The 23,016-nt window shown below is 48.8% G+C and overlaps 1 protein-coding gene across 1 annotated transcript; it reads left to right on the plus strand.

Moving 5' to 3' along the window:
- The first annotated feature begins 348 nt into the window (after nt 1–348).
- LOC132399625 (fibroblast growth factor 17-like) lies at nt 349–17,202 on the plus strand. Its single transcript, XM_059980602.1, has 4 exons — nt 349–444; nt 488–665; nt 13,232–13,338; nt 16,909–17,202. The coding sequence occupies exons 1-4, from the start codon at nt 349–351 to the stop codon at nt 17,200–17,202; spliced, it is 675 nt and encodes a 224-aa protein (XP_059836585.1).
- Nucleotides 17,203–23,016: the final 5,814 nt, after the last annotated feature.

Consider the following 23,016-nt stretch of genomic DNA (forward strand, 5'->3'; position numbering starts at 1 on the left):
CCCCCTCACTGTTCCATACTCCAGGGAGCCATCAAGTGTTCCTCATATGTTAACCCTTTCATTCTTGGGATCATTTTTCTGAACCTTCTCTGGACCCTCTCCAATGTTTGCACATCCTTTCTTAGAGACAGGGCCCAAAATGCACACAATTCTCCAAATAATGTCTGACCAATGCCTTATAAAGTCCAGCGTCACATCCTTGCTCTCTATTTTCTAGTCCTCTCAAAATGAACGCTAAGATTACATTTGTCAGGTTGGAAATATTGGCTGCCCAACGGCGAGAGAGTGTTAATGCAATGATTGGTGGTGGGGAATGGGTGGGGTAGGGTTCATGTAGCCTCCAGGGCCATGCCCCACCCTCAGTATCGATGGTGGTGTGACTATGCAGAGACAGGGACTGGGCCACATGGTGTGATCTGCGCCAGGTCGCTGGGCTCCGGCAGAGTAAAAGCAAATTGATTTTATTTCTCCCTTTGTAAACTAAAAGGGGGAGAATCAATCGTCTCCTAATTTTAATCAGCACGTCAAAGACCACGCTCGGAACACGGACCAGCTGAGCCGCAGACATATCCGTATCTACCAGCTCTACAGTCGCACCAGTGGCAAACACGTCCAGATCCTTGGGAAGAGAATCAATGCAACTGCAGAAGATGGCAGCAAATATGGTGAGAAATCCCGCTGACGTACTGACTGACTGGGCAGATACGGTGAGAAATCCCGCTGACGTACTGACTGACTGGGCAGATATGGTGAGAAATCCCGCTGACGTACTGACCGACTCGGCAGATACGGTGAGAAATCCCGCTGGCGTACAGACGGACTCGGCAGATACGGTGAGAAATCCCGCTGACGTACAGACGGACTCGGCAGATACGGTGAGAAATCCCGCTGACGTACTGACTGACTCGGCAGATACGGTGAGAAATCCCGCTGACGTACTGACTCACTCGGCAGATACGGTGAGAAATCCCGCTGACGTACTGACCGACTCGGCAGATACGGTGAGAAATCCCGCTGACGTACTGACCGACTGGGCAGATACGGTGAGAAATCCCGCTGGCGTACTGACCGACTCGGCAGATACGGTGAGAAATCCCGCTGACGTACTGACTCACTCGGCAGATACGGTGAGAAATCCCGCTGACGTACTGACTGACTGGGCAGATACGGTGAGAAATCCCGCTGACGTACTGACTGACTCGGCAGATACGGTGAGAAATCCCGCTGACGTACTGACTCACTCGGCAGATACGGTGAGAAATCCCGCTGACGTACTGACTGACTCACTCGGCAGATACGGTGAGAAATCCCGCTGACGTACTGACCGACTCGGCAGATACGGTGAGAAATCCCGCTGACGTACAGACTCACTCGGCAGATACGGTGAGAAATCCCGCTGGCGTACTGACTCACTCGGCAGATACGGTGAGAAATCCCGCTGACGTACAGACGGACTCGGCAGATACGGTGAGAAATCCCGCTGGCGTACAGACGGACTCGGCAGATACGGTGAGAAATCCCGCTGACGTACTGACCGACTCGGCAGATACGGTGAGAAATCCCGCTGACGTACTGACCGACTCGGCAGATACGGTGAGAAATCCCGCTGACGTACTGACTGACTGACTCGGCAGATACGGTGAGAAATCCCGCTGACGTACTGACTGACTGACTCGGCAGATACGGTGAGAAATCCTGCTGACGTACTGACCGACTCGGCAGATACGATGAGAAATCCCGCTGACGTACAGACGGACTCAGCAGATACGATGAGAAATCCCGCTGACGTACTGACCGACTCGGCAGATACGATGAGAAATCCCGCTGACGTACTGACTCACTCGGCAGATACGGTGAGAAATCCCGCTGACGTACTGACCGACTCGGCAGATACGGTGAGAAATCCCGCTGACGTACTGACTGACTCACTCGGCAGATACGGTGAGAAATCCCGCTGACGTACTGACCGACTCGGCAGATACAGTGAGAAATCCCGCTGACGTACTGACCGACTCGGCAGATACGGTGAGAAATCCCGCTGACGTACAGACGGACTCGGCAGATACGGTGAGAAATCCCGCTGACGTACAGACCGACTCGGCAGATACGGTGAGAAATCCCGCTGACGTACAGACGGACTCGGCAGATACGGTGAGAAATCCCGCTGACGTACTGACCGACTCGGCAGATACGGTGAGAAATCCCGCTGACGTACTGACTGACTCACTCGGCAGATACGGTGAGAAATCCCGCTGACGTACTGACCGACTCGGCAGATACGGTGAGAAATCCCGCTGACGTACTGACCGACTCGGCAGATACGGTGAGAAATCCCGCTGACGTACTGACCGACTCGGCAGATACGGTGAGAAATCTCGCTGACGTACAGACGGACTCGGCAGATACGGTGAGAAATCCAGCTGACGTACAGACGGACTCGGCAGATACGGTGAGAAATCCCGCTGACGTACTGACCGACTCGGCAGATACGGTGAGAAATCCCGCTGACGTACTGACTGACTCACTCGGCAGATACGGTGAGAAATCCCGCTGACGTACTGACCGACTCGGCAGATACAGTGAGAAATCCCGCTGACGTACTGACCGACTCGGCAGATACGGTGAGAAATCCCGCTGACGTACAGACGGACTCGGCAGATACGGTGAGAAATCCCGCTGACGTACTGACTCACTCGGCAGATACGGTGAGAAATCCCGCTGACGTACTGACCGACTCGGCAGATACGGTGAGAAATCCCGCTGACGTACAGACGGACTCGGCAGATACGGTGAGAAATCCCGCTGACGTACAGACGGACTCGGCAGATACGGTGAGAAATCCCGCTGACGTACTGACTGACTCGGCAGATACGGTGAGAAATCCCGCTGACGTACAGACGGACTCGGCAGATACGGTGAGAAATCCCGCTGACGTACTGACGGACTCGGCAGATACGGTGAGAAATCCCGCTGACGTACTGACCGACTCGGCAGATACGGTGAGAAATCCCGCTGACGTACTGACCGACTCGGCAGATACGGTGAGAAATCCTGCTGACGTACAGACTCACTCGGCAGATACGGTGAGAAATCCCGCTGACGTACAGACGGACTCGGCAGATACGGTGAGAAATCCCGCTGACGTACTGACCGACTCGGCAGATACGGTGAGAAATCCCGCTGACGTACAGACGGACTCGGCAGATACGGTGAGAAATCCCGCTGACGTACTGACTGACTGACTCGGCAGATACGGTGAGAAATCCCGCTGACGTACTGACTGACTGACTCGGCAGATACGGTGAGAAATCCCGCTGACGTACTGACTCACTCGGCAGATATGGTGAGAAATCCCGCTGACGTACTGACCGACTCGGCAGATACGGTGAGAAATCCCGCTGACGTACTGACTCACTCGGCAGATACGGTGAGAAATCCCGCTGACGTACTGACTCACTCGGCAGATACGGTGAGAAATCCCGCTGACGTACTGACTCACTCGGCAGATACGGTGAGAAATCCCGCTGACGTACAGACGGACTCGGCAGATACGGTGAGAAATCCCGCTGACGTACTGACCGACTCGGCAGATACGGTGAGAAATCCCGCTGACGTACAGACGGACTCGGCAGATACGGTGAGAAATCCCGCTGACGTACTGACCGACTCGGCAGATACGGTGAGAAATCCCGCTGACGTACTGACCGACTCGGCAGATACGGTGAGAAATCCCGCTGACGTACAGACGGACTCGGCAGATATGGTGAGAAATCCCGCTGACGTACAGACAGACTCGGCAGATACGGTGAGAAATCCCGCTGACGTACTGACGGACTCAGCAGATACGGTGAGAAATCCCGCTGACGTACAGACTCACTCGGCAGATACAGTGAGAAATCCCGCTGGCGTACAGACGGACTCAGCAGATACGGTGAGAAATCCCGCTGACGTACTGACCGACTCGGCAGATACGGTGAGAAATCCCGCTGACGTACTGACTGACTCGGCAGATACGGTGAGAAATCCCGCTGACGTACTGACTCACTCGGCAGATACGGTGAGAAATCCCGCTGACGTACTGACCGACTCGGCAGATACGGTGAGAAATCCCGCTGACGTACAGACCGACTCGGCAGATACGGTGAGAAATCCCGCTGACGTACAGACCGACTCGGCAGATACGGTGAGAAATCCCGCTGACGTACTGACCGACTGGGCAGATACGGTGAGAAATCCCGCTGACGTACTGACCGACTGGGCAGATACGATGAGAAATCCCGCTGACGTACTGACCGACTCGGCAGATACGGTGAGAAATCCCGCTGACGTACAGACGGACTCGGCAGATACGGTGAGAAATCCCGCTGACGTACTGACTGACTCACTCGGCAGATACGGTGAGAAATCCCGCTGACGTACTGACCGACTCGGCAGATACGGTGAGAAATCCCGCTGACGTACAGACTCACTCGGCAGATACGGTGAGAAATCCCGCTGGCGTACTGACTCACTCGGCAGATACGGTGAGAAATCCCGCTGACGTACAGACGGACTCGGCAGATACGGTGAGAAATCCCGCTGGCGTACAGACGGACTCGGCAGATACGGTGAGAAATCCCGCTGACGTACTGACCGACTCGGCAGATACGGTGAGAAATCCCGCTGACGTACTGACCGACTCGGCAGATACGGTGAGAAATCCCGCTGACGTACTGACTGACTGACTCGGCAGATACGGTGAGAAATCCCGCTGACGTACTGACTGACTGACTCGGCAGATACGGTGAGAAATCCTGCTGACGTACTGACCGACTGGGCAGATACGGTGAGAAATCCCGCTGACGTACTGACCGACTCGGCAGATACGATGAGAAATCCCGCTGACGTACAGACGGACTCAGCAGATACGATGAGAAATCCCGCTGACGTACTGACCGACTCGGCAGATACGGTGAGAAATCCCGCTGACGTACTGACCGACTCGGCAGATACGGTGAGAAATCCCGCTGACGTACTGACTCACTCGGCAGATACGGTGAGAAATCCCGCTGACGTACTGACCGACTCGGCAGATACGGTGAGAAATCCCGCTGACGTACTGACTGACTCACTCGGCAGATACGGTGAGAAATCCCGCTGACGTACTGACCGACTCGGCAGATACAGTGAGAAATCCCGCTGACGTACTGACCGACTCGGCAGATACGGTGAGAAATCCCGCTGACGTACAGACGGACTCGGCAGATACGGTGAGAAATCCCGCTGACGTACAGACCGACTCGGCAGATACGGTGAGAAATCCCGCTGACGTACAGACGGACTCGGCAGATACGGTGAGAAATCCCGCTGACGTACTGACCGACTCGGCAGATACGGTGAGAAATCCCGCTGACGTACTGACTGACTCACTCGGCAGATACGGTGAGAAATCCCGCTGACGTACTGACCGACTCGGCAGATACGGTGAGAAATCCCGCTGACGTACTGACTGACTCACTCGGCAGATACGGTGAGAAATCCCGCTGACGTACTGACCGACTCGGCAGATACGGTGAGAAATCCCGCTGACGTACTGACTGACTCACTCGGCAGATACGGTGAGAAATCCCGCTGACGTACTGACGGACTCGGCAGATACGGTGAGAAATCCCGCTGACGTACTGACCGACTCGGCAGATACGATGAGAAATCCCGCTGACGTACTGACCGACTCGGCAGATACGGTGAGAAATCTCGCTGACGTACAGACGGACTCGGCAGATACGGTGAGAAATCCAGCTGACGTACAGACGGACTCGGCAGATACGGTGAGAAATCCCGCTGACGTACTGACCGACTCGGCAGATACGGTGAGAAATCCCGCTGACGTACTGACTGACTCACTCGGCAGATACGGTGAGAAATCCCGCTGACGTACTGACCGACTCGGCAGATACAGTGAGAAATCCCGCTGACGTACTGACCGACTCGGCAGATACGGTGAGAAATCCCGCTGACGTACAGACGGACTCGGCAGATACGGTGAGAAATCCCGCTGACGTACTGACTCACTCGGCAGATACAGTGAGAAATCCCGCTGACGTACTGACCGACTCGGCAGATACGGTGAGAAATCCCGCTGACGTACAGACCGACTCGGCAGATACGGTGAGAAATCCCGCTGACGTACAGACGGACTCGGCAGATACGGTGAGAAATCCCGCTGACGTACTGACTCACTCGGCAGATACGGTGAGAAATCCCGCTGACGTACTGACTGACTCGGCAGATACGGTGAGAAATCCCGCTGACGTACTGACTGACTCGGCAGATACGGTGAGAAATCCCGCTGACGTACTGACCGACTCGGCAGATACGGTGAGAAATCCCGCTGACGTACTGACTGACTCGGCAGATACGGTGAGAAATCCCGCTGACGTACTGACCGACTCGGCAGATACGGTGAGAAATCCCGCTGACGTACTGACCGACTCGGCAGATACGGTGAGAAATCCCGCTGACGTACTGACCGACTCGGCAGATACGGTGAGAAATCCCGCTGACGTACAGACTCACTCGGCAGATACGGTGAGAAATCCCGCTGACGTACAGACGGACTCGGCAGATACGGTGAGAAATCCCGCTGACGTACTGACCGACTCGGCAGATACGGTGAGAAATCCCGCTGACGTACTGACTCACTCGGCAGATATGGTGAGAAATCCCGCTGACGTACTGACCGACTCGGCAGATACGGTGAGAAATCCCGCTGACGTACTGACTCACTCGGCAGATACGGTGAGAAATCCCGCTGACGTACTGACTCACTCGGCAGATACGGTGAGAAATCCCGCTGACGTACTGACTCACTCGGCAGATACGGTGAGAAATCCCGCTGACGTACAGACGGACTCGGCAGATACGGTGAGAAATCCCGCTGACGTACTGACCGACTCGGCAGATACGGTGAGAAATCCCGCTGACGTACAGACGGACTCGGCAGATACGGTGAGAAATCCCGCTGACGTACTGACCGACTCGGCAGATACGGTGAGAAATCCCGCTGACGTACTGACCGACTCGGCAGATACGGTGAGAAATCCCGCTGACGTACTGACCGACTCACTTGGCAGATACGGTGAGAAATCCCGCTGACGTACAGACGGACTCGGCAGATACGGTGAGAAATCCCGCTGACGTACTGACGGACTCAGCAGATACGGTGAGAAATCCCGCTGACGTACAGACTCACTCGGCAGATACAGTGAGAAATCCCGCTGGCGTACAGACGGACTCAGCAGATACGGTGAGAAATCCCGCTGACGTACTGACCGACTCGGCAGTTACGGTGAGAAATCCCGCTGACGTACTGACTGACTCGGCAGATACGGTGAGAAATCCCGCTGACGTACTGACTCACTCGGCAGATACGGTGAGAAATCCCGCTGACGTACTGACCGACTCGGCAGATACGGTGAGAAATCCCGCTGACGTACAGACCGACTCGGCAGATACGGTGAGAAATCCCGCTGACGTACAGACCGACTCGGCAGATACGGTGAGAAATCCCGCTGACGTACTGACCGACTGGGCAGATACGGTGAGAAATCCCGCTGACGTACTGACCGACTGGGCAGATACGATGAGAAATCCCGCTGACGTACTGACCGACTCGGCAGATACGGTGAGAAATCCCGCTGACGTACAGACGGACTCGGCAGATACGGTGAGAAATCCCGCTGACGTACAGACCGACTCGGCAGATACGGTGAGAAATCCCGCTGACGTACAGACGGACTCGGCAGATACGGTGAGAAATCCCGCTGACGTACTGACCGACTGGGCAGATACGGTGAGAAATCCCGCTGACGTACTGACCGACTCGGCAGATACGGTGAGAAATCTCGCTGACGTACTGACCGACTCGGCAGATACGGTGAGAAATCCCGCTGACGTACTGACCGACTCGGCAGATACGGTGAGAAATCCCGCTGACGTACTGACGGATTCGGCAGATACGGTGAGAAATCCCGCTGACGTACAGACGGACTCGGCAGATACGGTGAGAAATCCCGCTGACGTACTGACCGACTCGGCAGATACGGTGAGAAATCCCGCTGACGTACAGACGGACTCGGCAGATACGGTGAGAAATCCCGCTGACGTACTGACTCACTCGGCAGATACGGTGAGAAATCCCGCTGACGTACAGACGGACTCGGCAGATACGGTGAGAAATCCCGCTGACGTACTGACCGTCTCGGCAGATACGGTGAGAAATCCCGCTGACGTACTGACTCACTCGGCAGATACGGTGAGAAATCCCGCTGGCGTACTGACCGACTCGGCAGATACGATGAGAAATCCCGCTGACGTACTGACCGACTCGGCAGATACGGTGAGAAATCCCGCTGACGTACTGACCGACTCGGCAGATACGGTGAGAAATCCCGCTGACGTACAGACGGACTCAGCAGATACGGTGAGAAATCCCGCTGACGTACTGACCGACTGGGCAGATACGGTGAGAAATCCCGCTGACGTACTGACCGACTCGGCAGATACGATGAGAAATCCCGCTGACGTACAGACGGACTCAGCAGATACGGTGAGAAATCCCGCTGACGTACTGACCGACTGGGCAGATACGGTGAGAAATCCCGCTGACGTACAGACGGACTCAGCAGATATGGTGAGAAATCCCACTGACGTACTGACCGACTCGGCAGATACGGTGAGAAATCCCGCTGACGTACAGACCGACTCGGCAGATACGGTGAGAAATCCCGCTGACGTACTGACCGACTCGGCAGATACGATGAGAAATCCCGCTGACGTACAGACGGACTCAGCAGATACGGTGAGAAATCCCGCTGACGTACTGACCGACTCGGCAGATACGGTGAGAAATCCCGCTGACGTACTGACCGACTCGGCAGATACGGTGAGAAATCCCGCTGACGTACAGACGGACTCGGCAGATACGGTGAGAAATCCCGCTGACGTACTGACCGACTCGGCAGATACGGTGAGAAATCCCGCTGACGTACTGACTCACTCGGCAGATACGGTGAGAAATCCCGCTGACGTACTGACTCACTCGGCAGATACGGTGAGAAATCTCGCTGACGTACTGACCGACTCGGCAGATACGGTGAGAAATCCCGCTGGCGTACAGACGGACTCGGCAGATACGGTGAGAAATCCCGCTGACGTACAGACGGACTCGGCAGATATGGTGAGAAATCCCGCTGACGTACTGACTGACTGGGCAGATACGGTGAGAAATCCCGCTGACGTACTGACCGACTGGGCAGATACGGTGAGAAATCCCGCTGACGTACAGACGGACTCGGCAGATACGGTGAGAAATCCCGCTGACGTACAGACGGACTCGGCAGATACGATGAGAAATCCCGCTGACGTACTGACTCACTCGGCAGATACGGTGAGAAATCCCGCTGACGTACTGACCGACTCGGCAGATACGGTGAGAAATCCCACTGACGTACAGACGGACTCGGCAGATACGGTGAGAAATCCCGCTGACGTACTGACTCACTCGGCAGATACGCTGAGAAATCCCGCTGACGTACTGACCGACTCGGCAGATACGGTGAGAAATCCCGCTGACGTACTGACTCAATCGGCAGATACGGTGAGAAATCCCGCTGACGTACTGACTGACTCGGCAGATACGGTGAGAAATCCCGCTGACGTACTGACTGACTGACTCGGCAGATACAGTGAGAAATCCCGCTGACGTACTGACCGACTGGGCAGATACGGTGAGAAATCCCGCTGACGTACAGACGGACTCGGCAGATACGGTGAGAAATCCCGCTGACGTACTGACTGACTCGGCAGATACGGTGAGAAATCCCGCTGACGTACTGACCGACTGGGCAGATACGGTGAGAAATCCCGCTGACGTACAGACGGACTCGGCAGATACGGTGAGAAATCCCGCTGACGTAGAGACGGACTCGGCAGATACGGTGAGAAATCCCGCTGGCGTACAGACGGACTCGGCAGATACGGTGAGAAATCCCGCTGACGTACTGACCGACTCGGCAGATACGGTGAGAAATCCCGCTGACGTACTGACCGACTCGGCAGATACGATGAGAAATCCCGCTGACGTACTGACCGACTCGGCAGATACGGTGAGAAATCCCGCTGGCGTACTGACCGACTCGGCAGATACGGTGAGAAATCCCGCTGACGTACAGACGGACTCGGCAGATACGGTGAGAAATCCCGCTGGCGTACAGACGGACTCGGCAGATACGGTGAGAAATCCCGCTGACGTACAGACGGACTCGGCAGATACGGTGAGAAATCCCGCTGACGTACAGACCGACTCGGCAGATACGGTGAGAAATCCCGCTGACGTACTGACCGACTCGGCAGATACGGTGAGAAATCCCGCTGACGTACTGACCGACTCGGTAGATACGATGAGAAATCCCGCTGACGTACAGACGGACTCGGCAGATACGATGAGAAATCCCGCTGACGTACTGACCGACTCGGCAGATACGGTGAGAAATCCCGCTGACGTACTGACCGACTGGGCAGATACGGTGAGAAATCCCGCTGACGTACTGACCGACTCGGCAGATACGGTGAGAAATCCCGCTGACGTACAGACGGACTCGGCAGATACGGTGAGAAATCCCGCTGATGTACAGACGGACTCGGCTCAACCTCTAGAATCAGGTCAAATTTCACTGGCACATTTGTTGCTCCGTGGCAGCAGTACAGTGCAGTATATAATAATAAACTATAAATTACAATAAATATATTCTGTATAAATAAGTATATAATTGAATTAAATGTGTTGCAAAAAGAGAGAAAAATGCTGAGTTGTGAGGCCATGTACATGGGTTCGCTGTCCATTCAGAAATCTGATAGTGGATGGGGAGAAGCTGTACCTGAAACCTTGAGTGTGTGCCTTCAGGCTCCCGTACCTCCTCCTTGATGGTGGGAGTGAGAAGAGGGGATGTACTGGGTGACGGGAGTCCTTAGTGATGGATGTTCTGAATCATTGCCTTTTGAAGTTGTCCTGTATTAGGAATTTGCTGTGGTGTGTGACATGCAACAAAAGGCAACAACATTTAACAATTATATGAATAAAGAATTATATAAAAATAAAGTTAGAGGTTAAAGTACAAATATGACTAAAATGTGCAAAAATACCTAAATACCAACAGGTATTTACAATGATGTAAATCATTGATGCCATGGCTGACCCTGGCCGGAATGAATGTTGGACAACTCCGGTCAATTATCAATGGTGTCCATCAATTATCTTAATTTACTTTACACACACAATTCGCATGCTGCAACCTTCTCAACACCAGATTAAATGGACTCATCTCTGAAATTTTGAGTGACAGGATAATCACTCCATGTTAATTTTTGCAGGTCAATCAGAAAACAACCAAATTCTTCAGATTGATGTTCCAAGTAATGTACACCTGGGAGTGAATTTCAGAATGGAATATATCAAGGGATTGAGGAGATGCAGAATGTCCTACATAACAGATGCCAGGAGTGAGTTAAAATGGGAATCACATCAAGGGATTTACAATTAAAGTAGCTGGGAGCGAGATTCAGGCTGGAACTGAATTGAGGGATCTGACTGGTTTATAGATAGACCGAGAGATCTCTTGATGCGAGTTAAGGCTAACTGATGGATTTGAAGCATTTATATGAAGTAATAGACATACAGATGTAAGTTACTGGACAGAATCTAATTGAGAAGATTGATTGGGTGGAGGGCATAGACATGGACCAACAGTATTGAGGAACAGGGAACAGACTGGAACGTAATTAAAGGGTTTAAGCTGTACTCATTTTGACCATTAAGACATGCAGGAACCTTCACAAACTCACACAGCCCTCAATGATCCTGTGTTTTAAATTTCTGAGGCCTACAAAATAGTGGATATGGCCCAGTCTATCAAAGGTCAAGCTCTCCCCACATCTACATAGAACGCTGTCCTTGGAAAGCAACATCCATCTTTAGAGACCCTCACCACCCAGATCATGCTCTCTTCTCACTGCTGCCATCAGGAAGAAGGTACAGGAGCCCCAGGATGCACACCAGCAGGTTCAGGAATAGTTATAACTCCTCAACCATCAGGATATTGAACCAGAGGGGATAACTTCACTCACTCCATCACTGAACTGTTCCCTCAGTCTATGGACTCATTTTCAAGGACTCTTCATCTCATTGCTTATTTATTTACCTATTTATTTATTATTTCCTTTTTGTATGTGCACAGATTTTTTATCTTTTGCACACTGGCTGATTGCCCGTCCTGTTGGGGACGGTCTTTCATTGATTCTGTTGTGGCTCTTGGATTTACTGAGTATGCCTGCAAGAAAATGAATCTCAAGGTTGTATATGGTGAAATATATGTACTTTGATAATAAACTTACTTTGAACTTTGATTTATATACTGGAAGATAGAAGCTGAGAGTGGATCATAGGCTAGGATCTGATGTGGGTCTCAGTGACTTTCTGTAGAATAGCAGGTCTCTAATATTTGATCATGGAAGAGTGATTTTATTACTAAGGATTTGTGCCAGCCACATGGATGGAATTGGGATTGGCAAAGCTCCCACCTGAGTGCCCAAGAATCTCATAGGGAATGGGGGGGGGGACAGAATCAGAATTGGATTTAGGTTTCATATCACTGGCATATGTCATGAAATTTGTTGTTTTGTGGTACAGTGCAAAACAAAAATAAAACTATATATTTCAATGAGAAATAGATATATTAAAATTAAATAATTAGTGCAAAAAGAGAGCAAAAGTAGTGAGGCAGTGTCCATGGATTCATTGTCCGTTTAGAGATCTGATGGCGGGGGGGAGAAGCTCTTTGGACAGCTTTGAGCATGTGTCTTCAGGCTCCTGTACCTTCCCTCTGACGTTAGCAGTGTGAGGAGGCCATGTCCTGGGTGAAGGGGGTCCTTCATTTCTGGGGCATCGCCTTTTGGAGGTGTCCTCGATGCTGTAGAAGATAGTGCCCAAGAGGGAGCTGACTGAATTTGCAGCTTTTCCCAATCCTGTGCACTGCCTTCTCTTTCCTCACTTGAGGTATCTGACCATCATGCTCTCCCCACTCCACTGCCACCTTCCTTCTCCCCTTGTCCCTTGTGGTTTCTTGGTTAATGATTCTGGCAACCTTGTTAATTCTGGTGAAGGCCTTGATTTTAATGGAGCTCTCTGCTCTTGCAGCTAAACTACTGGTGGAAACGGACACATTTGACAGTCGAGTACGGATTCGGGGAGCAGAGACAGGCCATTATATCTGCATGAACAGGAAAGGGAAACTCGTAGGAAAGGTAAGTTCCAGACTGAATCTGCAAACTGGAGACTACCAAGGTCCAAAAATGGCATAAGCCCAGCAAGACCCACAGGAGTACCTTCAACACTAGTGTGGAGCACAGTAATATTTCACTGTAACCTGTGGCCTCATGTTAAAACCGAACCCACAACTCACATAAGAAAATATAAGTCAGTCTTTCAATTGCTATATAATCTCTCACCTCCTGCTAATAACATCCCAAACTATCTCACGCCCAATTTGCTCACAGTAATCTCCCACAAACTACACTGTGATCACACACGGATCATTTGTGTTAATTGGGAACATTCAGCAAGTCAGGAAGCAACTGTGGAAGGAGAACAATTATTAGTTCAGCTCTTTGTCAGGACCGCCATCCTGTCTAGAAACACTCACTGAGGGTAGGTTGACTCCCAAGCAATGGGAGAACTCTGCAGCTACTCCGTAAAATGACACAATTGGATCTGTGATAATCAATAGACAGGGACAGATGATCAAAGCTTGGTCAGGTTTTAAGGAGTTTTTTGAAAAGTACAGAGCCAAAGAGGATTAGGGAGGAAATTGCAGGGCATGGGGTTCTGAGGGTGGATGTCAGTAGCTCTGTAATTACTTAGAGATTTTCAAAGGCTGCTGTTTTTGAGGTGAGGGAGGTACATGTGCTGTTTGGCTTTGGAATGCCCTGACCTCAGTTCTTTAGTGCCAGCTTCTCCCAACTTGGGAATCAGAAATCATAAGTGGCGTCAAAATAACCTCTGGCATTGGCAGCCATTTTCCTGGATTTACATATTTGGATACATTCTTATTAGGTTAAGGCATTTGTGGTGCAGATCAGTTAATATAGACTTTTCTTTAAAACAAAACTGTGTTTCTATGATGCATTTCACAACCTCGTGACTTTGCTCAGCGCTCAAAAATTTCAAAATTCTCTTGAAAGTCACTTTGTCATCGTATGTAACCCAAGTACCAATTTACATACCATAAAATTCCACAAAGGTGGGATCTCTCATCCATTATCTGCATCAATTTCCTATGTTACACTCCACTTCCAAAATTCAGAACCGCTACAAAGGACCGAAACTTCAGAAACGCAGGTTTCTGCAGGTGCTGGAGATCTTGAGCATCATGCACAAGTTCAAGGTTAATTGTTGTTCAACCATACACATGTATACAGCTAACCAAACTAGCATTTCTCTGGGACCAATGTACACAACACAGTATGTACAGTCGCATACAGCACTATTAATTATGAGAGCAGAAGAACTTGCAGTTACAAAAGAAAACACAATGATATAGACCAAGTCCCAGAGTGTTCTGGCCTGGAGATTGATGATGCATGGGATGTTGACCTGGAGCCATGTTTCTACAAAAACAAGCCTACTGCAGTTTCCCATCTCACTCAGTGCAGCCACAGTCAAATGCAACCCAACTTGTCTTCCTGGGACTGAACACCTATGGGAGAGGCCAGCCCCCAACCCAGTACAGAATCTAGTGGCACACAGCCAGCCCCTGCATCTCCCTCCCTGGTGGTCACATCAGGAGACTCTGACACGAATGTGGTTGGGTCCACAGCATGATAGAGGCTATGCAGCTCCCCTTTTGCCAATGAACCAGTGAATCGGACTCCCAATATTTTACTGTACTGGAGTACACAAAATGCTGGAGGGACTCACCAAATCAGGCAACATCTACTGAAGAGAAGAAACAATTGTAGTTTTGTGTCAAGAAGTATCTCAGCACAAAACTTCGACTGTTTCTTTCTCTCCAAAGATGCTTTTACCTGCTGAGTTCCTTTAGCATTTTGTGTGAGTTAACTAAATTTTAGAGGCAGCAGGTGCTGGCATTCTGGGTTTAGTCCATGATTGTGGAGCAGTTTACACTACCATCTGTTTTAGTGATTTTGGCTAAGGAATAGGTGTTGTCCAGGACATTATCAGTGCTAGATGAAGTCTGGTGATCTTGAAGTGACTATCCCTGTCACTGGTCAAATTCTTCAGAAATAACCGGTTATTTAAATAATAGCAATTGATAGTGTGGATAGTCAGAGGCTTTTTCCCAGGGCTGAAATGGCTAACACGAGAGGGCACAGTTTGGAAGCAGGTACGGAGGAGATGTCAGGGGTAAGTTTTTTACGCAGAGAGTGGTGAGTGCGTGGAATGGGCTGCTGGCAGTGGTGGTGGAGGTGGAAATGATAGGGTCTTTTAAGAGACTCCTGGATGGCTACATGGAGCTTAGAAAAATAGAGGGCTATGGATAAAGCCTAGGTAGTTCCTAGGTAGGGTCATGTTCGGCAACATCTATGTTTCTAACTCAGCAATGTTGTATCATAAACACAAGAGGTTCTGCAGATACTGGAAATCCAGAGCAACACACACAAAATGCTGGAGGAGTTCAGTGGGTCAGGCAGCACCATGCCATTATGGGGGATCATATATAAAGAAATAAGAGTGAAATGAAATTTCCAAGCCGCTAATCGCAAGGATCTGAAAGGTGTGACGTTCATACCTCAGGATTTGGGAAATCGCATCATGAAGGTTCCCATGCACCCTGCTCATGGACTGTTTGTCCCGATGTCGTCAGGGAGGGCACTGAGCATCCACACCAAGAGTTCAATGTTAGAGAGTGTAGACAGAATACAACCTGAAATTCTTACTCTACACTGACATCCACAAAACAGAAGAAAAGCCACAAAGAATGAATGACAGAAAACATTAGAACCCCAAGGCTCCTTCCCCCTCCCATGCACAAGCAGCAACAAATCATCAACCCCCCCCCCCCCGACTTGTTCCAACAGGAAGCATCTGCACCCCCACCCACCAAGCTAGCAATAGCAAAACCCCCAAAGAGAGACCATGCTCTGCAGTCCATCAAAAACCATAGTTCACTCAACAGTTCAACGTGCCACAAGCTCTGTCTATCACTAACAAGGGAGAGAGAGGTTTGAGCTCTCCTGTCTCGAGAACTAGCAGATTGTTCTCCCCCACCTCCATTGAGAGGGAAGGAGAGAGGGAGAAAGAGAGAGAGGAAGGGAGAGAGAGAGACAGAGAGACAGGGAGAGGGGAGAAGGAGAGAGATTGCTCAATGCAGAGGCCTCTGACCGTCACACCTATTCTCTTGATGGTCCCATCAACTGTCATCAGCCTCAGTTGATGACACTGGCATGGAATCAGGTCCAAAGGGGCTGCCCAAGGCTGCACCCCCAAGGTGCACATCTGCCAAGCCGCTTCTGGAGATATCAAAAACAGCTGCTCGGTGAGCTCTGGGAGCACCAGACTTAAAAATTTGCTTTCCCCAAGCAGTAAGACTGATCAACACCTCCACCCACTAACCCATCCCACCACCACAGTTTTATGAATTCCTATCAGAGTTGCTTCACTGTTGTGCCTAGTGAAACCTACGATCCATCAATTTATGTGAGTCATCTTATATTTATTGTGTTCTTTATCTTATGTGCTTTGTTTGTGCTGCATGGTCCAGAGTTTGTACTTTACACGTGACTGGAAATGACATGAAACATTCTCGAATCCTGAATCCTGAGAATATTAAATGTGGCATTTCTGTATTTCCACAGCTGGTTGGCAAAGGCAAGGATTGCATTTTCACTGAAATATTGCTGGAAAATAACTACACGGCACTGAGGAACACCAAGTATGAAGGTTGGTACATGGCCTTCACCAGGAAGGGGCAGCCCAGGAAAGCAACCAAGACCAGGCAAAACCAGCGGGAGGTCCACTTCATGAAACGACTGTTCAAAGGGGAGCCGCTGTTTCCGAACCGAGACCGCCAAAGGCACTTTGAGTTTATAAATTACCCCGTCACCAAAAGGACTCGCAGGACACGCCTTCCCAAGCGCCAACGGACATAGGGAAAGACAGCTCCGGGGACTCTCAATATTTTTTAAATAAGATGTTTTATTTTTTTATACTTCATTTTAATGAGTAGACAGTAGAACAGAAACAGGTTTTTTTAAAAAAAAATAAAAATTTGAATAAAAACAAAACAAAGTAGTGCAAAATAAAATGTTGTTTGATGTGTTCTGGATTATATACGTCAGAGACTGTGTCACAGCGTCAAAATGTTTGCAGGACACTGATTGTAATGTAAGACTTACATTCATTGAAATCTACCAACTATTGGAAGGCCTGGATCAAGTGGCCTTGGAGAGAATGTTTCCTACAGTGAGAGAGTTTAGGGCCAGGGGACAGAGCCTCGGAATACATCTCCCTATAGAGCAGAGATGAGAGGAATGAGGAGGAATTTCATTAGTCAGAAGGTGGTGAATCTGTGGAATTCATTGCCACAGACGGCTGTGGAGGCTGTCACTGGGTATATTTAAAACGGAGGGTGATAGTTCTAAGAAAGTCAAAGGTCAAAGGTCTTACGCAGAGAGGTTAGAGAGACTGGGCCTGTACACGCTGGAATTAAGGAGATTGAGAGGGGATCTGATTGCAACATATAAAATTATTAAGGGTTTGGACAGGATAGAGGCAGGAAATATGTTCCAGATGCTGGGAGAGTCCAGTACCAGAGGGCATGGTTTGAGAATAAGGGGTAGATCATTTAGGACAGAGTTAAGAAAAAACTTCTTCTCCCAGAGAGTTGTGGGGATCTGGAATGCACTGCCTCGGAGGGCAGTGGAGGCCAATTCTCTGGATGCTTTCAAGAAGGAGCTAGATAGGTATCTTATGGATAGGGGAATCAAGGGATATGGGGACAAGGCAGGAACCGGGTATTGATAGTAGATGATCAGCCATGATCTCAGAATGGCGTTGCAGGCTCGAAGGGCCGAATGGTCTACTTCTGCACCTATTGTCTATTGTCTATTGTTATGGGGAGAAGGCAGGAGAATGGGGTTGAAAGGGACAATAAATCAGTCATGACGGAATGGCAGACAGAGCAAGCTAGATGAGCTGAATGGCCTAATTTTGCTCCTGCGTTTATGGGCTATATTATTTATTTATTGAGATACAGCACAAAATAGGCCCTTCCCCAATCTTCAAGCTGTGTCGCCTAGCAACTCCTGACTTAACTCTAGCCTAATCACAGTACAATTTACAATGGCCAATTTACCTATCAGCCAGTACGTCTTTGGGCTGTGGGAGGAAACCAGAGCACCCAGAGGAAATCCACACAGTCACAGGGAGAACGTACAAACTCCTTACAGAGAGCAGAGGGAATTGAAACCAAGACACTGGTACCATAAAGCGTTGTGCTAACCACTATGCTACTATTTCCAGTCCCGTAAAATTTGCCAGAAGTCAAGTCACGTTCAAGTCAACTACAAGATTTTTATCATTCAATTATATACATGTATACATGCCAAAGAAACAATGTTCCTTCAGAGCAAGGTGCACAACACAGTACCTATAACTCAGACACAACACAGTAAGTGAATAAGTTAACTAATCATAACCGAATATATTCCAGAAGACTGACATTTAGCATAAGGTGCATTTGTGACGCAAGTTAAAAAGTATAATGCTACCGGCACTCCATGCATGATGATGCCAGGGAGTTCAGAGGCCTTAAGGCCTGGAGGGAGAAACTGTTTCCCATCCTAACAGCCTTTGCCCTGATGCTAGGGTACATCCTGCCTGATGGTAGGACGTCAAAGAGATTACACCAGAGGAGTATAGAAATGGAAAACTGCGGTATGTTTCTTTCAAAAGTGAAACTAACAACATTCTTTACGACTAATTTTACCAAAATAAAATGGACTAATTAAGCAGTTGAGTAATATCCATTAATACACCAATTCACACCCTTGTTACCTGTGATTTGTACTTCCTGAGTCCAGATTCAGATTTATTTATCACATGTACATCGAAACGTACAGTGAAGTGTATCATTGGCCTGAACAACTAACATACCGAAGGATGTGCTAGGAGCAGGCCTCAAATCCCAGCACCAACATTGTGCACCCACCTCGCCCAGCAGAACACACCAACATAGAACACAGCAAGCAACAACAGCAAACGAGGCCCCGATCCTCCCTCCCGACCACCTCATCTGAAGATTTCAGTAACACTAATGGATCGTTATGATCTGGAGCACGTTCTGAAGGGACTGTAGAAACGTGTTCAGAAGTAACCATCAAATTGAGTTGAAACGGAAGGAAGTTGTTTGGTAAATGTTCACACTCGCAGCTGATCCACTATGTCTTGTTCAGTCACATCATTTACGTAACGTAAAATAACTCGGGCATCCGGGGGGCACAGTAGCAGAGAGGTTAATGAAGTCACTTCACAGCGCAAGCGAATCAGGGTTTGCTTCTCACCGCTGTCTGTATTTTTCCTACAAATGCTGCAGTTTCTTCCCACTTTCCAAAGGTGTGCGGTTCGGGTTTGTAAGTCGTGGGCGTGCTGAATTGGTGCCCAAAGCGCAGCAACACTTGCGGGCTGTCCCCAGCACATTCCTCACTGCTCCGATTTAATGCTAATGACGCATTTCACAGTATGTTTCAACACATGTGACAAATAAAGCCAATTGTCTCTTCTCTGATTCATTATATATCATTAAATAGTATAGATTACAGGGTCATCTTGGAAATGGAGAAAAAAGTCGAGGAGTGCAGAGAGAAATGTCCGGAGCTTAGGGCTGAGCAGCTGAACTCAAGGACACCAGTACAGCAGTAAACTGATCCACCCGGTTTCCAGTGCTGGGTGCTGAAGTTAAGACTCTATTAGGGATTAAGTCTGTTTCTATTATACCATCCTTGCATCTTGTCCATTTTAAAGGCTTTAAGGTTTTACACATGCCCGTTGAATGAAATTCTTCAAGTGGAATTCTGGAATAAGTATCACGGAAATGTTGTAAAGTAGCTTAGCTTCAATTCCCAGTGTCTCCCTGCACCTGTCCTTGCCTCACCAAACCCCCACTCAATTATCCATCTGAGAACGTAATTTCCTTCTGTGGATGCTCCCTCCCTCCGTGCGTGAAGAACCTTCATGCAGATTTGTCTGCTGCATTATCTTGATAACCTTTTGCCGAGAAATTGATTTTTCTACTAATTTAATATGAATATTTCTTAGCATATGTGTCACTGATATGATTAGCATTTATAAACTATCCTCCGTAGGCTGACACTGTGGTTACAAGTTATGTCATTGAAACAAGCAGAGCCATTTATGATGTAACTGAATGATATTTCAAGTTTTCGTAAGCCGACCATATTGACGTCTGGATGGAAGACCAAGGCTGGATCCCAAAGCAGCTCCCCTTCAAGAGATAAAGTAGAAAGTTGGCCAGGTCACTGAACAAGCCATCAGATGTGTAGCAATTACGGCACAGTCTGGGTTCAATTCCCACCACTGTCTGTAAGAGTTTGTATGTTCTCTCTGTGAACATATGAGTTTCCTCTGGGTGCTCCAGTTTCCACCCACATTCCATGAAACATGAGTTAGACCATAAGGCCATAAGACATAGGAGCAGAAATAGGCCATTTGGTCCATTGAGTATGCTCTGCCATTCTATCAAGGCTGATTTATTATCCTCCTCAACCTCATTCTCCTACCTTCTCCCCCTAACCTTTGACGCCCTAGCTAATCCAAGACCTATCAACCTACACTTTAAATATACTCAATGACCTGTTCTCCGTAACTGTCTGTGGCAATGAATTTCACAGATTCACCACACTCTGGCAAAGAAATTTCTCCTCATCTCTGTTCTAAATGGAAGTTTCTCTACTCTGAGGTTGTGCCCTGTGGTCCAAGACTCCCCACGATAGGAAACTCCACTCTATATAGACCTTTCAATATTCGATAGGTTTCAATAAGATCCCTCCCCATTCTTCTAAGTTCAAGTAAGTACTGGTCCAGAGTTATCAGACGCTCCTCATACATTAACTCTTTCATTCCCAGAATTATTCTCGTGAACCTCCTCCTCTGGACCTTCTCCATTGCTAGCACATCCTGTTTTAGATAACGAGTCCAAAACTGCTCATGATACTTCAAGTGCCATCTACCCAAAGACTCAGCAGTGCATCCCTGCTTTTATATTCGAGTCCTTTCGAAATGAATCCTAACATTGCATTTCTCTTCCCTACCACTGACTCAGCCTCCAATATCACCTTTAAGGAATCTGCACAATGACTCCCAAGTCCTTTTGCATCTCTGATTTTTGAATTTTTTCCCCATTTAGAAAATAGTCTATGCCTTTCTTCCTTCCAACCGAGTGTATGACCATACACTTCCCGACACTATATTCCATCTGCCACATCCTTGCCTATTGTCCCAGTCTGCCTAAGTCCTTCGGCATCTCTCTGTTCTCTCAACACTACCTTCCCCTCCACCATCATCCGCAAACTTGGCCACAAAGCCATCAAATCCAGCATCCAAATCATTGACCAATAATGTGAAAAGAAGTGGTCCTAATACTGACCCCTGTGGAATATCAATAGTCACCAGCAGCCAGTCAGAATAGGCCCCCACTTTATAAACACAAGAAGGTCTGCAGATGCTGGAAATCCAAAGCAACACACTCAAAATGCAGGAGGAACTCAGCAGGCCAGGCAACATCTATGGAAATGAATAAACAGTCAATATTTCTAGCCCCTTTGTTTCCACTCTTTGCCTCCTGTCAATCAGTCAATCTCTGATCCATACTCTTATCTTTCCTGTAATAACATGGGCTCATGTTACACGTGCGGCACCATATCAAAGGCTTTCTGAAAATCCAAATGCACAACATCCACTGATTCTTCTTTGTTTATGTTGTCTATGATTTCTTCAAACAATTCCAACAGATTTATCAGGCAAGATTTCCCCTGAGGGAAACCATGCTGACTTTAGCCTACTTTATCACGTGCCTCCAAGTTCCCCTAAACATCATCCTTAACAATCGACTCCATCATCTTCCCAACAGCGAAGTTAGGCTTTCTTCAGCCTCCTTCCCTTTTTAAAGAGTGGAGAGACATTTGCAATTTTCCAGTCCTCCGGAACCATTCCAGAATCTAGTGATTCTTGAAAGATCATTTCTAATGCCTCCAGAATCTCTTCAGCTACAGTTTTCAGCACCCTGGGGTGTAGCCACCTACTCCAGGTGACTTATCTATCTTCAGACCTTTCAGCTTCCCAAACACCTTCTCCTTAGTAAAAGCAACAACACTCACTTCTGCCCCCAACACTCTGGAATTTCTGACGACGAGACTAGTGTCTTCCACAGTGAAGTTTGACACAAAGTACTTATTAAGTTCATCTGACATTTATTTGTCCCCATTATTACCTCTCCAGGATTAGTTTTCAGCAGTCTGATATCCACTCTCACTTCTCTTTGACTCTTTATACACAGTATCTGAAAAATCTTTTGGTATCCTCAATAATATGGTTGGCTAGATTACCTTCATATATCATCTTTTCTCTCCTTATGGCTTTTTTGTTGATTTTTAAAAGCCTGCAATTCTCTAACTTTCAACTAATGTTTGCTATATTATATTCCTTCTCTTTTGCTTTTTGACTTCCCTTGTCAGCCATAGTTGCCTCACCCTCCCTTTGCAATAAGGGGAGAAGGCAGGAGATTGGGGCTGAGAAAAAATTGGATCAGCCATGATGAAATAGCAGATCAGACTTGATGGGCCAAATGGCCTAATTCTGTTCCTATATCTTATGGCTTTATGGTCTTCTCATATCTATCCTATGTCTTCTGAGTTACCCATAGAAACTCCTGCTATTTCTATTCTGCC

Source organism: Hypanus sabinus, chromosome 1 (genome assembly GCF_030144855.1).
Source record: "Hypanus sabinus isolate sHypSab1 chromosome 1, sHypSab1.hap1, whole genome shotgun sequence".
NCBI lineage: Eukaryota > Metazoa > Chordata > Chondrichthyes > Myliobatiformes > Dasyatidae > Hypanus > Hypanus sabinus.